The 26,487-nt window shown below is 42.6% G+C and overlaps 1 protein-coding gene across 4 annotated transcripts in view; it reads left to right on the top strand.

Annotated features, from left to right (window-relative positions):
* Nucleotides 1-26,487, top strand: part of LOC140194071 (chloride intracellular channel protein 5-like) — a 145,525-nt gene that overhangs the window by 112,665 nt on the left and 6,373 nt on the right. For all 4 annotated transcript variants that reach the window (XM_072251464.1, XM_072251465.1, XM_072251467.1 and 1 more), the window contains exons 2-5: nucleotides 3,446-3,555; nucleotides 6,285-6,410; nucleotides 12,714-12,820; nucleotides 20,025-20,206. In XM_072251464.1, coding sequence (XP_072107565.1) covers nucleotides 3,446-3,555; nucleotides 6,285-6,410; nucleotides 12,714-12,820; nucleotides 20,025-20,206 — 525 coding nt within the window. The remainder of the gene's footprint in view (nucleotides 1-3,445; nucleotides 3,556-6,284; nucleotides 6,411-12,713; nucleotides 12,821-20,024; nucleotides 20,207-26,487) is intronic.

Genomic DNA, 26,487 nt, shown 5'->3' with positions numbered 1-26,487 from the left:
TAAAATCCCCCACAATTATCATAACACTGCCCTTCTGACAAGCCTTTTCTATTTCCAGTTGTAATTTGTAGTCCACATCCCTGCAGCTGTTTGGAGGCCTGTAAATAACTGCCATCAGGGTCCTTTTACCCCTGCTATTTCTTAGCTCAACCCATAAAGATTCTGCACCTTCTGATCCTATATCACCTCTTTCTAATGATTTAATATCATTTCTTACCAATAAAGCCATGCCTCCCCCTCTGCCTACCTTCCTATCCTTCCAATACACCGTGTATCCTTGGGCGTTCAGCTCCCAGAGACATGCATCCTTTAGCCAGGTCTCAGTGATGGCCACAATATCATACCTGCCAATCTGTAGCTGTACAACAAGATCATCCACCTTATTCCTTATGCTGCGTGCACTTAAGTACAACACCTTAAGACCAGTATTTGATACTTCTTGCTTTGATTTCACTGCAACTTTATTGCACTGCAACTCATCCCAATGGCTACAAATTTGCCCCATCACCTGCCTGTCTTTCCTGACATCTTTACTGCTCACTATCTTAGATTTATTTCTGTTTTCCCCTACCTCCGCTCTATCATTCCGGTTCCCATCCCCCTGCCAAATTAGTTTAAACCCTCCCTAACAGCTCTATTAAACTTTCCCGCCAGGATATTGGTCCCCTTCCGGTTCAGGTGTAACCTGTCCTTTTTGAACAGATCATACTTCCCCCAGAAGAGATCCCAATTATCCAAGAATCTGAAGCCCTGCCCCCTACACCAGTCTCTCAGCCACGCATTCATCTGCCTGATCCGACTACTCTTGCCCTCGCTAGCACGTGGCACAGGTAGCAATCCCGAGATTACTACCCTGGAGGTCCTGCTTCTCAGCTTCCTTCCTAACTCCTGGAAATCTCTCTTCAGGACCTCCTGCTTTGTCCTATCTATGTCATTGGTACCAACATGTACCAAGACAACTGGCTGCTCACCCTCTTGAAAGATCATTACTAATGCCTCCACAATCTCTTCAGCTACCTCTTTCAGATTGCTGAAGTGTATTCCATCTGACTCAGATGACTCATTTGCCTTGATACCTTTCAGCTTCCCAAGCACCTTCTCCTTGATATTAACAGCTACACTCAGTTCTGCCCTCTGACACTTGAATTTCTGGCATACTGTTGGTGCTTTTCACAGCGAAGACCAACTCAACATACTTACTAAATTCATAATGATTGCAACCCACTGATAAGTTCTGAAAGACCCCAAGCTCTTTTTAAACTTGGTGCATAAATTTGACATGGGAATGTCTCCAACTTGCTCAGCGATCTCGTGCTGTGCAGGCAAGTTACTTATTCATATTAATTTTATGCTCAGGAAGAACTTGTCGCCAGCTTTGAATAACACCGTGGAATTACCTATTTGAAATTTCATTAATATTGTTTGGTTTATGATGCCTCATTGAAAACACTAACACAAAAACTCAACAGAATTACCAAGACAATAACGAAAAGGGCTTAGAAATAAATCATTCCTAAAATTTTTGGGTAAATCATATGAATTTTCCTGAATTTACTGTCTCATCATCATCATCATCATCAGATGCCATGCCCAGTTTGAGCTTTGACTGCCATGGCCCACACTCTCCTGTTTCTGGTCAAGTGGATCAATTCACTGGTATTCATTTCCAGTTCTCTGGCTGCTGTATCCATCATCGTTTGTCTTTGCCTTCCTCTTGCTTTCTTCCCTTCAATCTTCCCATAATTACCGTGCATTCTAACTCCTCTTTCCTAATCACATGTCCAATGAAGTTATGTTGCTTTTTCATGATCTCATACATTATTTCTCTTTTTGTGTTTGCTCTGTTCATGACGTCCTCGTTAGATATTCGTTTCGTCCATGATATTCTTTGCGTCCTCCTCAAAAACCATATCTCTGCTACTGCAATTTGTTTCCTCATGTTACTAGATTTGGTCCAACATTCTGAGCCATTTAGCATAACTGGATAAACGTAACATCTGAGGTGGGTTGTCATGCCTCGTTTAGTATTGGTCAGTATACTTTTCATTCTCGTAAAGGTGTCTTTTGCCATCCCTATTCTTCTTTTGATGTCCATGTCGCATCTGCCATCTGATGTCACCCAGCTTCCTAAGTAGCAAAAGTTCTGTACTTGTTTTTTGTCTTCCCCGTTTATTCTCAGCCTGCAGATAGGATTCTCATTTTTGGATATCACCATACATTCTGTCTTTTTGCAATTGATAGACCCATTTTTGCACTTTCTTCAACAATTATATCAATTAAATTTTGTAGTTCTTCCTCCATACTTGCAATTAACACAGTATCATCTGCATAAATGAAATTATTGATGTTTTCACCGCCAAATTTGATTCCCAAGATCTCTTATTTTTTGTAATATTGTTTCACTGTACACATTAAATAAATCAGGGGAGAAAACAAACCCTTGTCTAACGCCTCTCTTGATTTTTGTAAACTGACTCACTTCTCCATCTATTCTTACTGTGGCAGTTTGTTCCCAGTACAGATTTCTGATTAGGCAGAGGTCTTTCGAATCTAGATCTAGAGTGTTCTGTAATATTTCAAATAACTTACTGTGCTTCACTTTATCAAATGCTTTTGTGTAGTCGATAAAACAAACAAATCTTTTTGCACTTGAATAGCTCATTCTGATAGTATCCTTAACATCAATATTGCATTTCTTGTACCTTTGTCTTTCACAAAACCACATTGTTCTTTGCCTACTTCAGCTTGTATCTTACTTTTAGCTCTTGTCATCAAAATTCTTAGAAGTATCTTGTTGATATGACTCATTAAACTTATAGTCCTATGTAATTCACATTCTGTTGCTCCAGGTTTCTTAGGAAGAGTGATAAAATACTGATTTTTTTTTCATCTCTTCCAGTATGATTCCAGTCTCATAAATGTCATTGATTAAATCAGTAAGTTTTTCAATTCCATAATCTTCAAGGGCGATAATTTGTTCTATTACTAACTCATCAGGACCTGCTACCTTTCCTTTCTTCATCTTATTTATTGCATTACGAACTTCAGATTTTAAAATACTTGGACCTTCAATGTTTTTCTTAATTTCTGGTTTTTCACTTCGATCGTCTTCAAACAATTCCTGAATATACTCAGTCCATCTGTTCATAATCTCATCTTTTTCCCTGATAATGGTACCATTCTTTGCTTTCAAACATCCACTTGAAGAACAGAGGAGCTTTTTACCAGTCATATTCTTGATTTGTTGATGTAACCTTTTTGGATCAGTGATAGGGATTCTTTCTATTGTGGTCTAGAAAGTGAAAATGCTTAATTGTCAAGGACCTTGCACAGAGTTCCTGCAAGCCTGACTATTGGGAATTACAAAGCTGTGAAAATAAATGTAAAATATGTTAGTGTTGTAGGTGTTGCAGCTAGTTTGAAGTCTTTCTCTTTTCTCCTGCAGGCTGGCATTGATGGAGAGAGTATTGGTAATTGCCCCTTTTCCCAGCGCCTCTTTATGATTCTATGGCTGAAAGGTGTTGTATTCAATGTCACAACAGTTGACCTGAAGAGGTAAGGGACTAAAAGTTGGTAGATGTAAACCATAATGTAAAACATGTAGTTTCAAAAACTAAGACAACAATGAAATATTGTGCAACAGTAAAAACTCCTTGGGTCATAGCACATCTCTGCAGTGAGAATAGATCAACTCTTTGATCACCAAGAAATATCATCAATCCAGAATATCACATTTGGTTAATATAGTGATAGTTTGCATTGTTATTCTGGTGGTCTGTATCACACTCCACATTGTCATTATATTTGTATTCCTCCTGTACCTGCCCACTTTAAATATCATGGGATTACCTACTTGGAAGTACATTAATGGTGTTTGTTTTATAATATCACTTTGAAAATGCCAACACAAAAACTGAGCAGAAGTACCAATATGATAACAAAAAATGGTTTAAAAATAAATCACCTTAAATTTTTTAAATTTTTCCTGAATTTATTGTGTTCTTTGTTGCTGATTATGGTGATCACCAGCCCCCCCGCCCCCGAATCTTGGAATTTTTGAAACTTTTCTTCAAGTTTGCCCTTGAACTGCATCACAACCGAGCATTTGATCATGAGTTTCAATTTCTCCTTTTCCATGAGGTGTTTTTGTATACAGCATCTCTTTTGTGATGTTGGTTCCTTCTCACAGCTGGGCCTTCATTTGCTTTGTCTTCTGTCAGAAGCAGAAATCCTGCATAATTATGTTTGTTCACAAATTAAATGTTGCAAAAATTAATGGAAAGTACTAACTGCCACTGCTTGGAGGTTTAAGCAGAAAGAGTTGAACTGTTCATTTTTGCTCTGTTTAATATTTTAATCTTATATTATTTGTCATCATTATCTCACATGCATCCATGCCCAGAGCTTGGTACAGAACAGATGCAATTCTTGTGAATGTTCAATTTTATAACACTTCTGAGTTGTCTTGTCATACTTTGGGCACTGCACACACGAGGTATAACAAAGAAACATAGAAATCTACAGCATATTACAGGCCCTTTGGTCCACAATGTTGTGCTAACCACGTAACCTACTCTGGAAACTACCTAGAATTTCCCTACCACATAGCCCTCTATTTTTCTAAGAGTCTCTTATGAGACCATATTGTAACCACCCTCCTGGCAGTGCTGACAGAGTTGGATGGGAAAGACCCCAAGTCGTTATTGGAAGTGAGGGAAGGGATTGCTGGAACATTGATGATGATCTTAGCATCGTCCTGCACCACAAGTCATACCTGAAGCATGAAGGGTGTCAAATGTTGTTCCTTTGTTAATAGGGATACTCCTGGAAATGATAGGCAACTATGGAGCCACTGCCATCAGTAGTGGGGAAAATATTGCAGAGGATTCTTGCAACAAGGATTTACAAGCACTTGGAGAAGGCTTGCCCTGCCTTTGGTAGTCACCATGCCTTTGTGAGGGGCAGGTAGTGCCTCTTGAGCCATATTGTGTTTTTCAAGATGGCAAAACAAAATGATGAAGGTAGTGGTACCTTCAACAGGACATGGAGGGGATGCAGGTTTAGGGAAAGAAGTGGCATATTGAGTTCAACACAAAGGTTTGAAGTGAAACACTTTGGCAAATCGAACTTGATGGTGAAATACAAGGTTAATGCCAGGACTATTAGCAATGTGGAGGAACAGAGGGATCTTGGGGACCAAGTCCACAGATCCCTTTCGGTTGCCATGCAAGTTGATACTTTTAAGAAATTGTATTGTGCTGGCTTTCATTAGTTGGGGAATTGTATTCAAGAGTCCTGTTGTAGCTCTGTAAAACTCTAGATAGAACACTTGGATTAAGTGTTGTGTTCCGTTATGGTTGTCCTATTATAGGAATCGTGTGGAGGCTTTAGAGAGGTTGCAGAGGCGATTTACCGAGATTCTGCCTGGATTACCGAACATGTTTTACAAGGAAAGGTTGAGCTTGGGCTTTTCTCTTTAGAGCGAAGGAGGATGAGAGGCAACTTGATAGAGGCATATAAGATTAGAAGAGCATAGATAAAGTGGACTGGTGCCAATGGCCAATACGAGAAGATGATCATTTAAGGTGAGTGGAGGAAGGTTTAATGAAAATATCGGAGGTAGGTTCTAACATAGAAAGTGGCAAGAGGCAGATGTGACTTAGATAGGCATATGAATGAGTGAAAAATGGAGGATTATAGACTGTGTAGAAAGGATGGGTTAGATTGATTGTGGAGTAGGTTTATATAGATTGGTAAAACATTGTGAGCCAAAGGCCCTTTATGTTGTGCTGTACTGTATTCTAAACTAATTCGTTCTGCTTACTCAAAGTCCATAACCCTCCATTCTCTATATGTTCATGTGCTTATCCAAAGGCCTCTCAAGTGCTTTGATTGTATTTGTCTCCACCACCGCTCTGGCGCAGCACATTCCAGGCTTCCACACTCTCCTTACAACAAAAATCTTGGCCCACACATCTCCTTTTGAGCTTGCCCCATTTCAGCTTAAATGCATGCCCTCTAGTGTTCAACCCTGGAAATGGTGGCCCTATGAGAACTTGAAGTCTGATTCATTTCAGTAAACTTAGAAACCATTGATAGAACACTTGATTGATAGAAAACATATTTGAGATATTTCTTTTTTCTTGAACTCTGTATTCTCCTATGTAGAAAATTAATAGAAATATTGAAAGTGATAGAACACTTGAGAGATAGAAAACGGTGATTATTACATTATTAATGATGTTCTTTAATCCTGAAAATGCATTTTTATTATCTATTTCTAGAAAACCAGCAGATTTACATAACCTAGCTCCTGGTACTCACCCTCCGTTCCTGACCTTTAATGGAGAGGTCAAGACAGATGTCAACCATATTGAGGAATTCTTGGAGGAGACTTTGTGTCCACCAAAGTAAGTTCCATTGTAAAAATTCCCTTCATCTTTGAAGGGTGCTTGGTATGGTCAAGTACATGCAATTCTCCGGTGCAACAGAGTATTGCAAGCAGGTGATCTTTCGTGAACTTGAAGGCGTTGTTGACAATGTGATAGTGGGGACAGAGGAGGGAGGGTCGCAGAGTTGAAATGAAGGGAGAAGGGTGATTACAGTTTTATCATTGATTGTTCACCTCTGTCCCCTTGGCAACACCCCTCTTCCATCCCCGCATATCTCACCGTTGTCTGTCACTTGCATACTCACTCAAGATTTATTTCATGGATATTTATTGGCAGTATCTCAGTGAACTGCTGGTGCGGTGAAGTGTATGTTTCTCAGGAAGCAGCTGTTATACACCAAGCAATATTAATTTATTCAGCAGATGGGAATACAAAATATGCAGTTTCTTTTAATAAAATTGGGATGGTTTTCCAAGGGAAAAAAATGCAGTGAATGGAGATGGATACATATTAGGGAAATCAATTATCCATTTAGAGATTACCCTAGGAGAAGATGGCAGCGCGATGCAGTGTGCGCGGCCTCTCTGGCGAATGATATCTGTAATCTGTCAAGTAGGGGACCGTGCACAATTCTGATTTGATGGAGACGGATGTGAGAGTACGGAGGAACATCTGGAGAAACTTCTGAAATGCCCACTTCACTGCTGCTGTTACTGTGTGGTAACCGGCATCTCCGGAGCAGAAGCCCCCGAATCCTCGGTTTTGCTTGTTTCAGCGGCCGAGGCTAGGTCAAAGGCGCTCGGCAGAGGATAGCGCTCAGGAGGCTGTATCAGAGGGGATGGTCGGAGGCTCGAAGTTTTCAGATGGGCGGACTTGGTGTCGGCTGCTTCCAAGGCATCGGCAGTTGTTGGTGCCTTGGAAGTTTATGGCAGGAAGTTTCTCCCTTTTGCCGCCTACTGTCGGGGACTCGGAAGTCAATCGGGACTTAAGACTTTTTTTTACCATGCTCATGTTCTGTTCTTTATCAAATTATGGTATTGTTTTGCACTGCTGTAACTATACGTTATAGTTATGTGGTTCTGTCATTGTTAGTCTTTGGTTTGTCCTGTTTTCTGTGATATCACTCTGGGGGAACATTGTATCATTTCTTAATGCACGTATGCATTTCTAAATGACAATAAAAGAGGACTGAGTGTTCTCATAATCTAAATGATCCCTCATAATCACCACAAAGTGACACCAATAACATCTCTGCAAGATCCTCAATATCCACTGGTAGGTTAAATAAACCATCCCCCCATGGCCAATATCTCTGGCATCAAGACTCTGAGTATGTCTGTGCCAATGAGTAGACACACATTGAGAACGTGCCTGACTATAGATTTTTGAAACTGTACAGTCTAGTGGGGGGGAAATCCTCAAAGCAACTTTGAGATTCTCCTTCCAGGAAATTGACTTGAGGATCCCTGACCCTCAACTACCTAAACTGGAGGAAATCCAATATGGTACCAATCACCTATACTCCATAAGAGATAGGAGTACCAAGACTGCTCCACCATTTCATCATGGCTGATCCATTTTCCCTCTCAACCACGTTATCCAGCCTTCTCCCTGTAACCTTTCACATCGCAACTAATGAAGAATCTATCAACCTCTGCCTTAAATACATCCTGATGACCTAGCCTCCACAGCTGCCCATGGCAACCAATTCCAGATTCAATCAACACCCTCTGGCTAAAGAAGTTCTGGCGAGTATGAGCCCAGAGTCATCGAATGCTTCTCATACGACAGGATAATCCTTTCATTTCCGGAATCATTCTCATGAACCTCCTCTGAACCCTCGCCAATGTCAACACATCCTTTCTTAGGTAAAGGTTTCAGAACGGCTCTCAATATTCCAAGAGAAGCCTCACAGGTGGCATGTTAAACCTCAGCATTACATCCTTGCTTTTATATTCTAGTCCTCTCAAAGTGAATGGTAAGATTGCAGCAACACATACAAAAAATGCTGGTGAATGCAGCAGGCCAGGCAGCATCTATAGGAAGAGGTACAGTCGATGTTTCGGGCCGAGACCCTTCGTCAGGACTAACTGAAAGAACTGCATTTGTGTTCATCACCACCACCAGCTCAACTTGCAAGTTAATCTTCAGGGAATCCTGCACAAGGACTCCCAAGTGCCTTGGCACCAGTAATTTTTGAATTGTCTGCTCATTTACAAAATAGTCTATGCTTTTATTCCTTCTCCCAAGATGCATGATCATACATGTTCCAACACATATTCCATCTGCTATTTTGCCCATTATCCTAATCTGTGTAAGTCCTTCTGCAGCTTCCCTGCTTGCTCAACACTATCTGTCCCTCATCTATCTTTGTATCACCCATATACTTGGTAACAAAGCCATCAATTCCGTCACCCATTTCATTGACATATAATGTAAAAAGAATCAGTCCCATCACAGACCCCTGTGGAACACCACTAGTCACTGGCAGCCAACCAGAAAAAGGCTGCCTTTATTCCCACTTGTTGCCTCCTGCCAATCCTCTATCCCTGCTAGTATCTTTCCTGTAATACCATGTGGTCTTATCTTGCTAAGCAGTCTCATGTGTGGCACCTTGTCAAAGGCCTTCTGAAAGTCCAAGTACCCAGCATCCACTGACTCTCCAATGTCTATCCTGCTTGTTATTTTTTCAAATGAATTCCAACTGATTTGTCAGGCAAGATTTTCCCTAAAGGAAACAATGCTGACTTTGGTCTATTTTATCATGTGCCTCCAAATATCCGGAGACCTTGTCCTTAACAATCAACTCCAGCATCATCCCAAGCACTGAGGTTAGGTTAACCTGGCCTTTCTTCTCCCTTCCTCCCTTCTTGAAGAGTGGAGTGACATTTGCAATTTTCCAGTCCAGCAAAACCATGCCAGAGTCTGGTCGTTGTTGAAAGATCATTACCAATGACTCCACAATTTCCCCAGCCACCTCATTCAGAACCCCTGGGTGTAGTCCATCTGTCGGGGTGACTTACCCACTTTCAAACCTTTCAGCTTCCCAAGACCTTCTACCTAGTAATAGCAATTGCATTCGCTGCTGCCCCTGACAGTCCAGAACGTTTGGTATACTGCCAGTGTCTTCCTCAGCGAAGACTGATGCAAAATACTTATTCAGTTCATCCACTATTTCCTTGTTCTCCCAGTACTACCTGTTCAGTGTCACTTAAAATGGTCGGATACCTGCTCTTGCTTCTCTTTTACAGATTATGTATCTGAAGGAACTTGGTATCCTCTTTGATATTATTGGGTTGCTTGCCTTCATATTTCATCTTTTCCCTCGACTTTTTTATTTACCTTTTGTTGATTTATAAAAATGCAGCACAGAAACAGGCCTTTGGGCTCATCTAGTCTGTGCTGAGTCTCTTAAACTGCCTAGTTCCATCAACCTGCACCTGGACCATAGTCGTCCAGATACCCCACCCCCACCGTCCATGTACCTATCCAAACTCCTATTAAATGTTGAAATTGATCTCGCATATAGCATTTGTGCTGGCAGCTCATTCTACAGTCTCACTCGCGCGCGTCTGAGTGAATTAGTTTCCCCTCATGTTCCCATTAAACATTTCACCTTTCACCCTTAACCAATGACATCCAGTTGTAGTCCAACCAAACCTTAGTGGAGAAAGCCCGTGGGGGGGCTTGCAGTTTCCTTATCTATACCATAAGATATAGGAGCAGAAGCAGGCCATTCGGCCCATCGAGTCTGCTCTGCCATTCAATCATGGGCTGATCCACTTCATCCAGTCATCCCCACTCCCATGCTTTCACCCTATACCTTTTGATGCCCTGGCTAATCAAGAACCTATCTATCTCTGCCTTAAGTACACCCAATGACTCGGCCTCCATAGCCGCTTGTGGCAACAAATTCCACAGATTTACCACCCTCTGACTAAAGTAATTTCTCCACGTTTCAGTTCTAAAAGGACGTCCTTCAATCCTGAAGTCGTGCTCTCTTGTCCTAGAATCCCCTACCATGGAAAATAACTTTGCCATATCTAATCTGTTCAGGCCTTTTAACATTCGGAACGTTTCTCTGAATCCCCCTCATTCTCCTGAACTCCAGGGAATACAGCCCAAGAACTGCCAGATATTCCTCATACGGTAACCCTCTCGTTCCTGGAGTCATTCTCGTGAATCTTCTCTAAACCCTCTCAATTCCTAAAATAAGGAGCCCAAAACTGCAAGTGTGGTCTCATGAGTGCCTTATAGAGCTTCAACATCACATCTCTGCTCGTATATTCTGTACCTCTAGAAATGAATGCCAACATTGCATTCGCCTGCTTCACAACTGACTCAACCTGCAGGTTAACCTTTGGGGTAGCCTGTACGAGGACTCCCAAGACCCTTTGCATCAATGCATTTGGAATTCCCTTCCATCTAAATAATAGTCTGCCCATTTATTTCTTACACCAAAGTGCATGACATACACTTTCCAACATTGTATTTCATTTTCCACTTTTTTGCCCATTCCCCTAAACTATCTAAGTCTCTCTGCAGGCTCTGTTTCCTCAACACTACCTGCTCCTCCACCTATCTTTGTATCATTGTCAAATTTAGCAACAAATCCCTTATTACCATAGTCCAAATCATTGAGATACATCGTAAAAAGTAACAGTCCCAACACCGACCCCCCATGGAACTCCACTGGTAACTGGCAGCCAGCCAGAATAGGATCCCTTTATTCCCACTCTGTTTTCTGCCAACCAGCCAATGCTCCACCCACGCTAGTAACTTACCTGTAATTCCATGGGCTCTAAGCAGCCTCATGTGTGGCACCTTGTCAAAGGCCTTCTGAAAATCCAAGCACACCACATCTACTGCATTTCCTTTGTTTACCCTGCTTGTAATTTCTTCAAAGAATTGCAGTAGGTTTGTCAGGCAGGATCTTCCTTTCAGGAAACCATGCTGGCTTTGGCCTATTTTGTTATGTACTTCCAGGTACGCCATAATCTCATCCCTAACAATCGATTCCAACAACTTCCCAACCAGTGATGATACCCTCATAATTCTGTATACCTCCAATCTTTGGAATGTGGACGATTGAGGGGAGATTTGATGAAGTCCTAACCTATTCAATCGTTCCTTGTAATTCAGTCCTCCAGTCCTTGCAGCATCTTTATAAATTTTCTCTGAACTCTTTCAACCTTATTTACATCTTTCCTGCAGGTAGGTGGCCAAAACTGCATACAATACTCCAAATTAGGCTTCACTGATGTCTTGTACAACTTCAACATAGCACCCCATCTCCTGAACTCAATATTTTAATTTATGAAGGCCTCTGTGCCAAAAGCTTTCTTTATGACGCTATCTATCTGTGCCACCACTTTCAATGAATTATGGACCTGTATTCCCAGATCCCTTTGTTCCACTACACTCCTCAGTGCCCTACCATTCTCTGTGTAAGACCTACCCTGGTTGGTCCTTCCGAAGAGCAACACCTTACACTTAGCTGCACTAAGTTCCATTAGCTTCCCAAACCTCTAATTTCCCATGCCTCTCCTGTGCTTTTATGTTGTTTTTGACTTCCCTTGTCAGCTACAGTTGCATCATTCTGCCTTTGGAATACTGCTACTTTGGGATGTATCATTCCAAATTTCTCACATTGCTGTTCTGCTGTTATCCCTACTTGTGTCCCCTTCTAGTCAACTTTGGACAGCTCCTTTCATAAGGATTCATTTATTATCAAAGTATGCATCTCTGACATTCTTCTCCAGGTAGCCATGAAACCAAGAAAGAAAAGAAAGGCAGCACAATCATCAACCCCCCCCCCCTGCCATACTGAGAAAATCTATCATGCAATTATACTTTTTGCAATGAAAATCTATCATGCAATTATACATAGAAGTTATCACTACAGCATGCCTAATTTCTGAGATGCTCTTTTGTGAAAGACTATTCATGGAAAAGTACACAACTGAAGCCGGTATTGCATTTGTGAATGCAACATTACAATTCACTTCTGCTGCCCTGGCCAGAGTGGATTTAAATGGAATGGAAATGTTGTGTGTGGTTTATTAGTATTGAAGTCCAGCATTTAAACAATTATGTTACATTGCGAACATAAGACCATAAGATAAAGGAGAAGAATTAGGTTAATAATGCAAATTAGGCCAAATGGTATCTGACCAATAATCAACAATTCAAGGGAGAAAATATTTAAGTGTCTCCATGAACATGGTGGCTGTGCATCTATTTTTTTTTCTTCAGGTTTGATGTAATCCAGTGACAGTGGGACATGATGATCAAAGATGTATGTTATATTCTTATTTACAGGTATCCCAGGCTTGCGGCAAAGCAACATAATTCGAATACTGCTGGAATTGACATCTTTGCAAAGTTTTCAGCGTACATTAAAAACACAAGAGTTAATGCTAATGATGGTAAGAGCTGCAACTTACATTAATGGTGTGGATATTATTGGTACCATTGCATAAAGTTTCAGTTTCAACTCTGATCTTATCAAACTTTGGATATTAGTTAGGTTTATCCAAGGTTCAAGATCCTGCCCTCTGTACATTGAGTTGTGTTTGTTGACTGAAAGGAAGAAGTTATAACAGTTCAGATTAATGTGTTAGCTTGGGGATTGGAGGAAGAAGAATAAAAGAAGGGGGAAGAAGAAAGGAAGAGAAATTTAAATGCAGATGAGGAATTTATCAGTCTTTTATGTGAAATATTTGGTGGGGCTAGCTACCTCTTAACTGTTAAACTGGGTCAAAGATCTTTTGGAACCCGTTCATGAAAGAAAATAAAGGATCTAGGATGATCTCTTGAAGAATTCCTGCAACGGATTTCTCGGATTGTGGTAATTGCCCATCAACATTCTCTTTGGTGACAGACTAAATCTCTTCAAACTCCTAATGAAATATAGCCATTGTTATGACTTCTTTGTAGCTTCATTGATATATTGAGCCCAGGATAGATTCTCAGAGATGTTGACCCTCTGAGACTCCTATTTCCTCCCCTCTCTCTCTGTCTTTTGATATCTTCTTGTGTCATAATTATTCAAAATATCTGTGGTTCATTTTATTTGCCTCACTATTTTTTTTCTTTATTTTAGATTTTCCCAAAAGCCCAAATATATTTCCTTGTATGTCTCAATACCAAATATTGTTTGATAACCTTCCTGTAAAACATCTTGGGATACAGTCACAGTTAAGGCCTAAAATAAACATTTTTTTCTATACATTCACATGGACCTCATTTACATACAATGCTTTTTGTTGGTTTATTTGATGTGAGAAATGAATAAACTCATTAATTATTTTTTGTGTCCTTTCATGTAGTTAGATTTGTCTTCCATAATAATTCACAACCTTTTGCTGATGAGAGGACAGTGTTTTAATTGGTAATTATGATCCTCGGTGTAGCCGCAGCCTTGAACTCTCTGTACCGGATACGAACCAATTAAAATTTAATTGTCATTGACTTGCTGCAACAGTTCCTCTGAAAGGGAAGTCAGTGGAACTTCAAATAACAAACTGTCTGTTGGCACAGGATTCACTCATCTGTTTCTTAGCAACTCAAGCAAAGGTTTTACAGCCTCAAGAGTATTCTTGGAGAAACTTGTAGGCTGTTTAACAGCATTTGAGTGTGACACTAACATCCAAAATTCAGGATTTTTTTTACTGTTAGGTTAGTGTCTGACCTGTAGGAGGTCATTAGTTTAGAAACACCAAGCTACTTAGTGCAACTTTTTCTTCGTTAGGCACATTCTGCTTATCAAATTTCACAGAGTTATTAAGAGCTGCTTGACAAGGGGCCAAGTGCATGCAGCAGTATCAATAATTTAGAGAATCAAAGTCACATGTTATACAAATATCTGATAAGTTTTCCTTTATTTTTGTTCATTTAGAATTACCAAATGAGTGTGTTGCTTTATAAATGGGGTTTATATTGTTTTTCTGTGTGAAAATCAGTATAATTTCAGTCTCCAATGGCAGCCCATCCTGTCTGGATTTCTCCCCAGTATTTTGGTTTCCTCCCACAGCCTGTAGACCTTTGGGTTGACTGATTAATTGACCATTAAATCATCCATAGTTTGGAGGCAAATGGTTCGGTCTGGTGGGGGTGGGGGGGGGGGGGGAAATATGGGGGGAGTAGATTATGAAGCAAATTAATGGGAAGTTGGATAGTTCCATGTGCTCTCTGGACTTGCAAGTCTGAAATGTCCCCCTTGTATGCCAGATGGTAATACAAAGATAAAGACCTTGCCTCCGCAGTTCGATGCATGATTCAGACTAGCTGTATATTTGTTAATAACACTTCAACTATGAACATACGAATGTATTGGCATGCCAGGTCAGTCACAGATGAGATTGGCTGAAATGTGCTGTGAATAAGCAGTTTTATTGGTATAATGTCAGTTGAAACAAAATTGTATTTCCATATACGCAAACACGAGGAATTCTACAGATGCTGGAAATTCAAGCAACACACATCAAAGTTGCTGGTGAACGCAGCAGGCCAGGCAGCATCTCTAGGAAGAGGTACAGTTGACGTTTCGGGCCGAGACCCTTCATCAGGACTAACTGAAGGAAGAGCTAGTAAGAGATTTGAGAGGGGGAGGGGGAGATCCAAAATGATAGGAGAAGACAGGAGGGGGAGGGATGGAGCCAAGAGCTGGACAGGTGATTGGCAAAAGGAATATGAGAGGATCATAGTTAGGAGGCCCAGGGAGAAGGAAAAGGGGAAGTGGGGGGTAAAAACCCAGAGGATGGGCAAGGGGTATAGTCAAAGGGACAGAGGGAGAAAAAGGAGAGAGAGAGAAAGAATGAATGTATATAAATAAATAATGGATCGGGTATGAGGGGGAGGTGGGACAACTTTCACCCTGCCCTCAAGTTTACCTGGTCCATTTCTGACACCTCCCTCCCCTTTCTAGATCTTTCTGTCTCTGTCTCTGGAGACAGCTTATCCACTGATGTCTACTGTAAGCCTACTGACTCTCACAGCTATCTGGACTATTCCTCTTCTCACCCTGTCTCTTGCAAAAATGCCATCCCCTTCTCGCAATTCCTCTGCCTCTGCTGCATCTGCTCTCAGGATGAGGCTTTTCATTCCAGGACGAGGGAGATGTCCACCTTTTTTAAAGAAAGGGGCTTCCCTTCCTCCACTATCAACTCTGCTCTCAAACGCATCTCCCCCATTTCACGCACGGTTGCTGTCAGTCCATCCTCCCGCCACTCCCCTAGGAATAGGGTTCCCCTTGTCCTCACCTACCACCCCACCAGCCTCCGGGTCCAACATATTCTCTGTAACTTCCACCACCTCCAACAGGATTCCACCACTAAGCACATCTTTCCCTCCCCCCCCCCCGCTTTCCACAGGGATCTCTCCCTACGCGACTCCCTTGTCCATTCGTCCCCCCCATCCCTCCCCACTGATCTCCCTCCTGGCACTTATCCTTGTAAGCGGAACAAGTGCTACACATGCCCTTACACTTCCTCCCTTACCACCATTCAGGGCCCCAGATAGTCCTTCCAGGTGAAGCGATACTTCACCTGTGAGTCGGCTGAGGTGATATACTGCATCCGGTGCTCCTGATGTGGCCTTCTATATATTGGCGAGACCTGATGCAGACTAGGAGACCGCTTTGCTGAACACCTACGCTCTGTCCAGCAGAGAAAGCAGGATCTCCCAGTGGCCACACATTTTAATTCCATGTCCCATTCCCATTCTGACATGTCTATCCACAGCCTCCTCTACTGTAAAGGTGAAACCACACTCAGGTTGGAAGAACAGCACCTTATATTCCATCTGGGTAGCCTCCAACCTGATGGCATGAACATCGACTTCTCTAACTTCCGCTAATGCCCCACCTCCCCCTCGTACCCCATCCGTTATTTTGTTTATATACACACATTCTCTCTCACTCTCCTTTTTCTCCCTCTGTCCCTCTGACTATACTCCTTACCCATCTTCTGGGTTATTTCCCCCCCTCCCCCTTTTCTTTCTCCCTGGGTTTCCTGTCCCATGATCCTCTCATATCCCCTTTGCCAATCACCTGTCCAGCTCTCGGCTCCATCCCTCCCCCTCCTGTCTTCTATCATTTTGGATCTCTCCCTCCCCCTCTCACTTTCAAACCTCTTACTAACTCTTCCTTCAGTTAGTCCTGACGAAGGGTCTCGGCCCGAAACGTCGACTGCACCTCTTCCTACAGATGCTGCCTGGCCTGCTGCGTTCACCAGCAACTTTGATGTGTGTTGCTTGTATTTCCATATATTTGCTATTGCAGTCGCAAAGTAAATAATTGGAAAAGAATAAAAGGGCAGGAAAAATATTTCAATGTTAACCTGTGCTATAAATGATCTAAGGATAAGAATGGTAATACTGTAAATTGGTATTGGTTTATTCTAATTACTTGTGTGTGGCAGATGCTGTGGCAATACTTGTCTTGCGTACCATTGATACAGATCAAATCGTTACATAGTGCGTTGAGGTAGAATGAGGTAAAACAATTATGCAGAATGAAGTGTACAGCTGCAGCGAAAGTGCATTGCAGACAAACAATAAGATACAAGAACGTAACAGGATAGATTGTGAGGTTAAGTCTCCAGCTTATTGTAATATGGCTGCATTTAATGGTCTTATAAAAGTGGGGCGAAAGCTTTGAGCCTGGTGGCAAGTGCTTTCCAGCTTTTGTATCTTTCACTTAGTGGAAGAGGGGCAATAGAGAATGTCCAGCTGGGTGGACATTATGCTGACTGCTTTACTAAGGCTGTGAGAAGTATAGATAGGGTTCCTCGAGGGGAGGCCTCCCTCCTTTCCAGTCCTGATGAAGTGTTTTTGCTTGAAACATCAACTGTTTCTTCCGTTCCTCAGATGCTGCCTGATTTTCTGAGTTCCTCCAGCACTTTGTGTGTGTGTGTTGCCCTAAGAAGGGAGGCTGGTTTCCATGATGTGCTCAGCTGTGTCCACAACTCACTGCAGAGCAGTTGCCGTATTAAGCTGTATGGATCCAGACAGAACTATATTTGGATTTGTAAGATAATCATAAATAATTTCTAGTTTTGGCTAAGAGTTCATCAGTAACTTGTGTAATGTTTGTCATTTTACATTGCTGAAATAGTTAATTACAACACAAGAATATGTGGATTTTTCTTGGCATACTCAGAGAAAAATTAGGTGAATGATCGTGCATGTCCAAGACGTTCCCTTATTGCACTCAGCCAGGACACAGTACTAGAAAAACCTACATGGGTGTAAAAAAAAAAGTACATTAAATGATCTAGATGCTGTAATGGATCAGCGAGAATAGAGAATCTGTCAAACCAGAAGGTTGAATTTAAATTTCAGATGCTAACTGAACATGTGCATCATGAGTGACAGTCAGGTGTGTGGTATTTTGAGGTATTTGTGTTACACATTCAAACCCTAAGGTATCATGTCCAACGGCTGTCTCAATGCATCTTCTTGGCTCTCAGAAAGGAAGAGATGTTAGATTCCTGCTGGGTAGGGAGAGGAGGTGTGATTTGGGAACACTGAGCTCACAAACTAACAGGAGCTTAAAACGTTAGGCATAAAGGAAGGGACAATTCTTTCCCTCCTCAACCAACTGTGAAATAATCTGTTCTTTGGATTGCACTGTTCTTTTCTTATCAATTTTCTCCAATTCCTTTATCAAATTTTGTTGTTGATTGGAAAAACTATAGGGAAGTTGCAGTTGTGAAATAAACTTGTCAATAACTTTGATTACACGCCCCCCCCACACCCCCGGTAAAGCATGGAAGTCGCTTGCCAATCTATGCGGGACAAAATAAAATTCACTTTTTAAAGCAAAGAAAATTAACAGTGTCGTTTTATCATAAATATGCAGAGGTGTGTCTGTTAAGGGAATATTAGAACATTTTTGCAACACACAGCAGGATTTTTTTTCATACCAGTCATTTAATTATTTGTTTGTACATGTATCAATGCAAAGGGGAAAGGATGTCAGTTTAGTGGAATGTAATGTTCATTTAGTGTTAGTATCTGATTCTTCCAGGCCAGCTTGGGTCACAGGTGATGTACAACTACAATTTATCAAGTTTGCCTTGATTATTATGTACAAGTTATTAAGTTGTATATTGATCACAGTTGCTTTAGAGCGGATAGTCTTAAAAGTAGTTGGTTCCAGAGATAAATATCATTAATTCAGCCTGCTCACATTAAGAATTTAATCATTGCTTCTACCAGTGGAGTTGAAATTCAAACTTAGCAATCCCCAGAAATGGTGGTAAGGTGTGGGAGTAGGTGATGGACAGAATGTCCATAGACTGACCCATTTTCCTTTTCAAAATCTCCGTACCTGGCTTTGGTGCAGGACATTGTACCTCCTGTGCTGAACTCTAATGTTGCGTTCTTCAAATCTCTTTGTCAATTATCTTTCTTTATTGTTGGAGGAAGCAAGTTCAGATATCTCCATTGATGAAAATTTTATTTTCCAAGGAAAGTGAAACAAAGGTGGACCCAAGTATAGGTTTGTAATGTAGTCTGGCTCTTTTATATTACAACAGTTGCTGGAGATGTAGAAGAGGGGAAGGTGCAGTGCCAAATTACAAATGGTTCTCCTCTATGAATAGTTCTCCTCTATGAATGTGACCTTGGAACAATTGGAATTGAGTGCCTGTAGATTCATAGAGCAATACAGCATAGATACAGGCCCTTCAGTCCAACGAGGCCATGTTGACCACTGTGCCAGCCTAACTATTCCCAATTTCTAAGCTCTACCCCTCCATCTACTTATCAAAGTTCTTTTCAAATGATACGATTGTAATTCAATTGCTTCCTTTGAAATCTCATTCCATTTACTCACCTTCTATGTGGAAAAACCTGTCCCTCAGGCTCCTTTTAAGTCTTTCCCCTCTCACCCTACACCCATGTTCCCCAGTTTTGGACTTGCCTACCCTGGGGAAAAAGACTGTTGCTATTCACCTTTCATATGCCTCTTAATTTTAAACATTTCCATGAGGTTGGCCCCCATTCTCCCGAGTTCCATGGTTAGCCTGGCCTAACTCAGGCCTCCTAGTCTTGGCAACACTCTCGTTAATCTTCTCAGCATTCTTTCCAATTTAACTACATCTTTCCTGTAGCAGAGTGACAAAAAACTGTACACAGTAATCCCAAGTGTGGCACTGCCAGTGACTTGCACCACTGCTACATTTGCTGCAATTCCTGTACTCAGTTCCCTGACTGATGAAGATGCTGGTGAAACTCAGTGAGTTAGGCAGCATCTGTAAAGAGACGCAAGAGAAGGGAATTCTGCAGATGCTGGAAATTCAAGCAACACACTTCAAAGTTGCTGGTGAACGCAATAGGCCAGGCAGCATCTCTAGGAAGAGGTACAGTCGACGTTTTGGGCCGAGGCCCTTCGTCAGGACTAACTGGAAGAAGAGCTAGTAAGAGATTTGAAAGTGGGAGGGGGAGATCCAAAATGATAGGAGATCTTCTCGACTGTACCTCTTCCTAGAGATGCCTGGCCTGCTGCGTTCACCAGCAACTTTGATGTGTGTTATCTGTAAAGAGAGATAGAATTGATATTTTAACTCAAAACCCCTCTTCAGAACTGATTACCTAAGAGTAAATGTTTTTTTTTGTAATTTCCAGGTCTTGCAAAGAATTTGATCAAAGCTTTGAAGGAGTTGGATGACTACTTGAATACTCCATTGCCTGATGAGATAGATGCTGACATTGTTGATAATATAACTGTGTCTGATCGCAAGTTCCTTGATGGCAATGAGTTAACATTGGCTGATTGCAATCTCCTACCCAAGCTGCATATCATGAAGGTAACCAATCCCTTGGCTCTTATTGTGCATATTTTTGAGTGCCTAAGAAGGGAGGTTTCCATTTGCCCTGCTGCTCTGCCCCTCCCGCAGCATGGCAACGATCTCGGGTGGGGTGGGCAGTGTGGGTATTATATAGAATAGTACAGCACAGTACAGGCCCTTCGGCCCACAATGTTGTGCCGACACTTAAACCCTAATCCCATATAACCCCCCACCTTAAATTCCTCCATATACCTGTCTAGCAGACTCTTAAATTTCACTCGTTTATCTGCCTCCATCACTGACTCAGGCAGTGCATTCCACGCACCAACCACTCTCTGAGTGAAAAATACTTCCTCTAATATCCCCCTTGAACTTCCCACCCCTTACCTTAAAGCCATGTCCTTTTATACTGAGCAGTGGTGCCTTGGGGAAGAGGCGCAGGCTGTCCACTCTATCTATTCCTCTTAATATCTTGTGTACCTCTATCATGTCTCCTCTCATCCTCCTTCTCTCCAAAGAGTAAAGCCCTAGCTCCCTTAATCTCTGATCATAATGCATACTCTCTAAACCAGGCAGCATCCTGGTACATCTCTTCTGTACCCTTTCCAATGTTTCCACATCCTTCCTATAGTGAGGTGACCAGAACTGGACACAGTACTCCAAGTGTGGCCTAACCAGAGTTTTATAGAGCTGCATCATTACCCCGTGACTCTTTAAAAACTCTATCTCTCGACTTATGAAAGCTAACACCCCATAAGTTTTCTTAACTACCCTATCTACCTGTGAGGCAACTTTCAGGGATCTGTGGACATGTACCCCCAGATCCCTCTGCTCCTCCACACTACCAAGTATCCTGCCATTTACTTTGTACTCTGCCTTGGAGTTTGTCCTTCCAAAGTGTACCATCTCACACTTCTCCGGGTTGAACTTCATCTGCCACTTCTCAGCCCACTTCTGCATCCTATCAATGTCTCTCTGCAATCTTCGACAATCTTCTACACTATCCACAACACCACCAACCTTTGTGTCGTCTGCAAACTTCCCAACCCATTCTTCTACCCCCTCATCCAGATCGTTAATAAAAATCACGAAAAGTAGAGGTCCCAGAACCGATCCTTGTGGAACACCACTAGTCACAACCCTCCAATCTGAATGTACTTCCTCCGCCACCACCCTCTGCCTTCTTCAGGCAAGCCAATTCTGAATCCACCTGGCCAAACTTCCCCGGATTCCATGCCTTCTGACTTTCCGAATAAGCCTACCGTGTGGAACCTTGTCAAATGCCTTACTAAAATCCATGTAGATCACATACACTGCACTACCCTCATCTGTATGCCTGGTCACCTCCTCAAAGAACTCTTGCTAGACACCATCTGCCCTTCACAAAACCATGCTGACTGTCCCTGATCAGACTATGATTCTCTAAATGCCCATAGATCCTATGTCTAAGAATCTTTTCCAACAGCTTTCCCACCACAGATGTAAGGCTCACTGGTCTATAATTACCCGGACTATCCCTACTACCTTTTTTGAACAAGGGGACAACATTCGCCTCCCTCCAATCCTCCGGTACCATTCCCGTGGAAAACGACGACATGAAGATCCTAGCCAGAGGCTCAGCAATCTCTTCCCTCATCTCGTGGAGCAGCCTCGGGAAATATTTGTCAGGCCCCAGGGACTTATCTGTCCTAATGTATTTTAACAACTCCAACACCTCCTCTCCCTTAATATCAACATGCTCCAGAACATCAACCTCACTCATATTGTCCTCACCATTATCAAATTCCCTCTCATTGGTGAATACCGAAGAGAAGTATTCATTGAGGACCTCGCTCACTTCCGCAGCCTCCAGGCACATCTCCCCGCCTTTATCTCTAATTGGTCCTACTTTCACTCCTGTCACCCTTTTGTTCTTCACATAATTGAAGAATGCCTTTGGGTTTTCCTTTACCTTATTCACCAAGGCCTTCTCATACCCCCTTCTTGCTCTCCTCAGCCCTTTTTTGAGCTCCTTTTTTGCTACCCTATATTCCTCAATAAACCCATCTGATCCTTGCTTCCTAAACCTCATGTATGCTGCCTTCTTCCACCTGACTAGATTTTCCACCTCACTGCTCACCCATGGTTCCTTCACCCTACCATTCTTTATCTTCCTCACCGGGTCAAATTTATCTCTAACATCCAGCAAGAGATTGCTAAACATCGACCACATGTCCATAGTACATTTCCCTGCAAAAACATCATCCCAATTCACACCCGCAAGTTCTAGCCTTATAGCCTCATAATTTGCCCTTCCCCAATTAAAAATTTTCCTGTCCTCTCTGATTCTGCCCTTTTCCATGATAATGTTTAAGGCCAGGGAGCAGTGGTCACTGTCCCCCAGATGTTCACCCACTGTGACCTGACCCGGTTCATTACCTAATACTAGATCTAGTATGGCATTCCCCCTAGTCGGCCTGTCAACATACCGTGACAAGACTCCATCCTGGACACACTTGGAACTAATCAGGTGCCAATCAATATTAGGGAAATTAAAGTCACCCATGATAACAACCCTGATATTTTTGCACCTTTCCAAAATCTGCCTCCCAATCTGCTCCTCTGTATCTCTGCTGCTACCAGGGGCCCTATAGAATACTCCCAATTAGATGCAAGATTAGATTAGATTCAACTTTATTGTCATTGTGCCAAGTACAGATACAAAGCCAATGAAATGCAGTTAGCATCTGACCAGAAATGCAAAGAATAGTGTTATTTACAAAATAACTGCGAATGAAACGTAAATGCTACAGCACACAAATATAAAAGTACTGAGTACAATATGGGTGCAATACTGCTTAGCGCTGTGATGTGAGGTTCAGCAGGGTCACAGCCTCAGGGAAGAAGCTCTTCCTGTGCCTGCTGGTGTGGGAGTGGAGGCTCCTGTAGCGCCTACCGGACGGGAGGAGAGTAAAAAGTCCATGGATCCTTGATAATGCTTTTCGCCCTGCCCAGGCAGTGTTTATGGTAGATGTTCGCAATGGTGTAATTATTGGGTACCAATAATCCACTGGGCAGTTTTCACCACATGCTGGAGTGCTTTGCGGTCTGATACGGGACAATTGCCATACCACACTGAGAGTATGCTCTCAATGGTACAGCGGTAAAAGTCCATCAGTATCCTGGGACAGAGGTGAGCTTTCTTAATGCTCCACAGGAAATAAAGGTGCTGTTGCGCCTTTTTGATCCAGATGGAGGAGTTCAGGGATCAGGTGAGATTCTTGGAAATGTGGACACCAAAGAATTTGAAGCTTGATGCACGGTCCACTACAGCTCCGTTGATGTAGATGGGGACGCGAGTGTGGCTCCTAGCATGCCTGAAGTCCACAATGATCTCCTTGGTCTTCTGGGTGTTGAGGGCCAGGTTGTTGTCGGCACACCATGCAGCCAGGTGCTGGACCTTGTCCCTGTACGCCATCTCGTCATCCCCTTTGATGAGGCCAACCACTGTGGTGTCGTCTGCGAACTTGATTATGGCGTTAGAACCGTGTACAGGAATGCAGTCATAGGTGAAAAGGGAGTACAGAAGAGAGCTCAGCACACAGCCTTGAGGCACGCTGGTATTCAGGGTGAGAGTGGAGGAGGAGAGGTTGTCTAACTTAACTGATTGGGATCTGTTAATCAGAAAGTCCAAGGTCCAGTTGCAGAGGGATGAGCTGATACCAAGCTGGCGAAGTTCAGTGATCAGCTTGGAGAGGATCACAGTATTGAATGCTGAACTAAAGTCAATGAACAGCATTCTGATGTAAGATTTGGGGCTGGCCAGGTGGGTCAGGGCTGAGTGAAGTGCCGTGGAGATGGCATCTCTCTGTTGACCTGTTGGTGTGATAGGCAAATTGATGGGGTCAAGGGTAGTGGACAGACAGGATTTCAGATGTGATAGAACCAGTCTCTCAAAGCCCTTTGCAATGATGGGGGTGAGTGCAAGTGGGCGGAAGTCATTCAGGCCCGTGGCAGTGGAATGCACCAATAGAGTAACTGCTCCCTTCCTGTTCCTGACTTGCACCCATACTGACTCAAAAGAGGATCCTTCTACATTACCCACCCTTTCTGTAGCTGTAATAGTATCCCTGACCAGTAACGCCACCCCTCCTCCTCTCTTCCCCCCCTCAATCCCTTTTAAAGTACTGAAATCCAGGAATATTGAGGATCCATTCCTGCCCTGGTGCCAGCCAAGTCTCTGTAATGGCCACTACATCATAATTCCATGTATGTATTCAAGATCTCAGTTCATCACCTTTGTTCCTGATGCTTCTTGCATTGAGGTACACACACTTCAGCCCTTCTACCCTACTACCTTTACACCCTTTATTCTGCTTCTCTTTCCTCAAAGCCTCTTTATATGTTAGATCTGGCTTTACTCCATGCACTATACTTGCAGTTCTCTCATGACCTTTATCCTCATCCACCTCACTATCTGCTCTAACACTCTGGTTCCCCTGCCCCTGCAAATCTAGTTTAAACTCCCCAGAGTAGCACTAGTAAACCTTCCCGCAAGGTTGTTAGTCCCCCTCCAGTTCAGGTGCAACCTGTCCTGTCAAAACAGGTCCCACTTTCCCTGGAACAAGGCCCAATTGCCCTGAAACATGAAGCCCTCCCTCCTGCATCAACTCCTTAGCCACGTGTTTAGCTGCATTATCTTCCTATTTATAGTCTCACTAGCACGTGACACTGGTAACAATCCTGAGATTGCAAACCTGGAGGTCCTGTCCTTCAACTTTGCACCTAACTCCCTAAACTCACTTTGGAAGACCTCTTCCTTTTTCCTATACACATCATTGATCCCTACATGGACCATGACATCTGGCTGCTCACCCTCCTTCCTGAGAATACCGAGAACATGATCCGAGATATCACAGACCCTGGCACCAGGGAGGCAACAGACCATCCGGGATTCTCAATCTCTCCTTCAGAACCTCTTATCTGTCTCCCTAACTATCGAATCCCCTATCACTACTGCTCTCCTCTTTTCCCTCCTTCCCTTCTGAGCTGAGGGTCCAGTCTCGGTGCCAGAGACACGACCACTACAACTTGTCCCTGGTAGGTCATCCTCACCAACAGTATCCAAAACAGTATACTTATTGTCGATGGAAACGGCCACAAGGCAGGATGATCTCATGTATGAAACTGTAAAGTATTTCAAATTTGCGAAGTTATCAGTGGCATGGAAATGCTAACACAGTTAATATTATATGAAGTTACTGTCCAGTCCTAATGTATGCATGGTACTAAACAACATTACTTACTATAAGATTTCACTAATCAGATATCAGTGTTCAGAAAGTCAACTTTTTCAGTCTCTTTCTTTATCCTGGATTTATAGACCTGTTAGCTTGACATCGGTGGTTGGGAAGTTGTTGGAGTCGATTGTCAAGGATGAGGCTACAGAGTACCTGGAGGTATATGACAAGATAGGCAAAACTCAGCATGGATTCCTTAAAGGAAAATCCCGCCTGACAAACCTATTACAATTTGTTGAGGAAATTACAAGTAGGCTAGACAAGGGAGATGCAGTGGATGTTGTATATTTGGATTTTCAGAAGGCCTTTGACAAGGTGCCACACATGAGGCTACTTAACAAGATAAGAGCCCATGAAATTACGGGAAAGTTACGTATGTGGATAGAGCGTTGGCTGATTGGCAGGAAACAGAGAGTAGGAATAAAGGGATCCTATTCTGATCGGCTGTCGGCTACCAGTGGTGTTCCACAGGGGTCCGTGTTGGGGACGCTTCTTTTTACATTGTACATCAATGATTTGGATTATGGAATAGATGGCTTTGTGGCTAAGTTTGCTGACGATACGAAGATAGGTGGAGGGGCCAGTAGTGCTGAGGAAACAGAGAGTCTGCAGAGAGACTTGGGTAGATTGGAAGAATGGGCAAAGAAGTGGCAAATGAAATACAATGTTGGAAAGTGTATGGTTGTGCACTTTGGCAGAAGAAATAAACGGGCAGATAATTATCTAAATGGGGAGAGAATTCAAAGTTCTGAGATGCAACGGGACTTGGGAGTCCTCATACAGGATACCCTTAAGGTTAACCTCCAGCTTGAGTCGGTGGTGAAGAAGGCGAATGCAATGTTGGCATTCATTTCTAGAGGAATAGAGTATAGGAGCAGGGATGTGATGTTGAGGCTCTATAAGGAGCTGGTGAGACCTCACTTGGAGTACTGTGGGCAGTTTTGGTCTCCTTATTTAAGAAAGGATGTGCTGACGTTGGAGAGGGTACAGAGAAGATTCACTAGAATGATTCCAGGAATG

This window comes from Mobula birostris, chromosome 2 (assembly GCF_030028105.1).
Source record: "Mobula birostris isolate sMobBir1 chromosome 2, sMobBir1.hap1, whole genome shotgun sequence".
NCBI lineage: Eukaryota > Metazoa > Chordata > Chondrichthyes > Myliobatiformes > Myliobatidae > Mobula > Mobula birostris.
The sequence above is the reverse complement of the archived record's forward strand: the minus strand, read 5'-3'. Positions and strand labels throughout refer to the sequence as shown.